Raw genomic sequence first — 644 nt, 5'->3', positions numbered from 1 at the left:
GTGCCGACCTCCCCGTGCAGGGTCGGGGGGCTGGAGCAGGGCTGAGTCGGGGTTGGGGGTCTCATCCTCCAGCAGGCAGAGATGTCCTGTCCCCATCCCTGGAATTTGCAGTTCATAGGGACCCACATGGGGCTGAGCATAGAGGGTGTGGGACACATCCCCATCGGGGGCTGCACTCCCCACCCCGGTGGGTCAGGGGAGATCAATCCCATGGGAACCTTCTCTGGGCTGTGTGGTGGGAAGAAGGACACTGCCAGGGTGGAGAGAGTCTGTTGCCTCATTGTTGGGTGCCCCAGGGGAGGAGAGACCCCCCAGCTACTGCCCCATCTCCATGGGGAGGGAGCTGCACCACAGGCCACCCCACTCCTGGTCACCATCGCTGTGCCACTCCCAACCCCAGTGGGTCTGGGGGCGTCAGGTCCTGGGTCCTGGTGGTGGGATGGGGGTTAAACATCCCTCTGGTGCTTCAGCTCCTTCTGCAGCTTCTCTGTGAGTTTCTTGAAGGACGGGCGCTTGCCTGGCTCCAGCTCCCAGCAGCTCTTCATCAGGGTGTAGATGGCAGGGGGGCAGCCCTCGGGGGGGTCCATGCGGTACCCCTGCTCCAGCAGCTCTGTCACCTCCTTCAGGATCTGGCAGGATGGAGA

At 63.5% G+C, this 644-nt stretch overlaps 1 protein-coding gene across 1 annotated transcript in view; it reads right to left on the bottom strand.

Annotated features, from left to right (window-relative positions):
- Window positions 1-408: 408 nt before the first annotated feature.
- Window positions 409-644, bottom strand: part of MATK (megakaryocyte-associated tyrosine kinase) — a gene marked incomplete at its 5' end in the record, with an annotated part of 3,319 nt that continues 3,083 nt past the window's right edge. The window contains one exon of the mRNA XM_009081372.1: window positions 409-629. Within this exon, the coding sequence (XP_009079620.1) occupies window positions 447-629 (183 nt within the window). The remainder of the gene's footprint in view (window positions 630-644) is intronic.

Source organism: Acanthisitta chloris, unplaced genomic scaffold, assembly GCF_000695815.1.
Source record: "Acanthisitta chloris isolate BGI_N310 unplaced genomic scaffold, ASM69581v1 scaffold39198, whole genome shotgun sequence".
Taxonomy (NCBI): domain Eukaryota; kingdom Metazoa; phylum Chordata; class Aves; order Passeriformes; family Acanthisittidae; genus Acanthisitta; species Acanthisitta chloris.
This window is presented reverse-complemented; position numbering and strand designations above follow the sequence as displayed.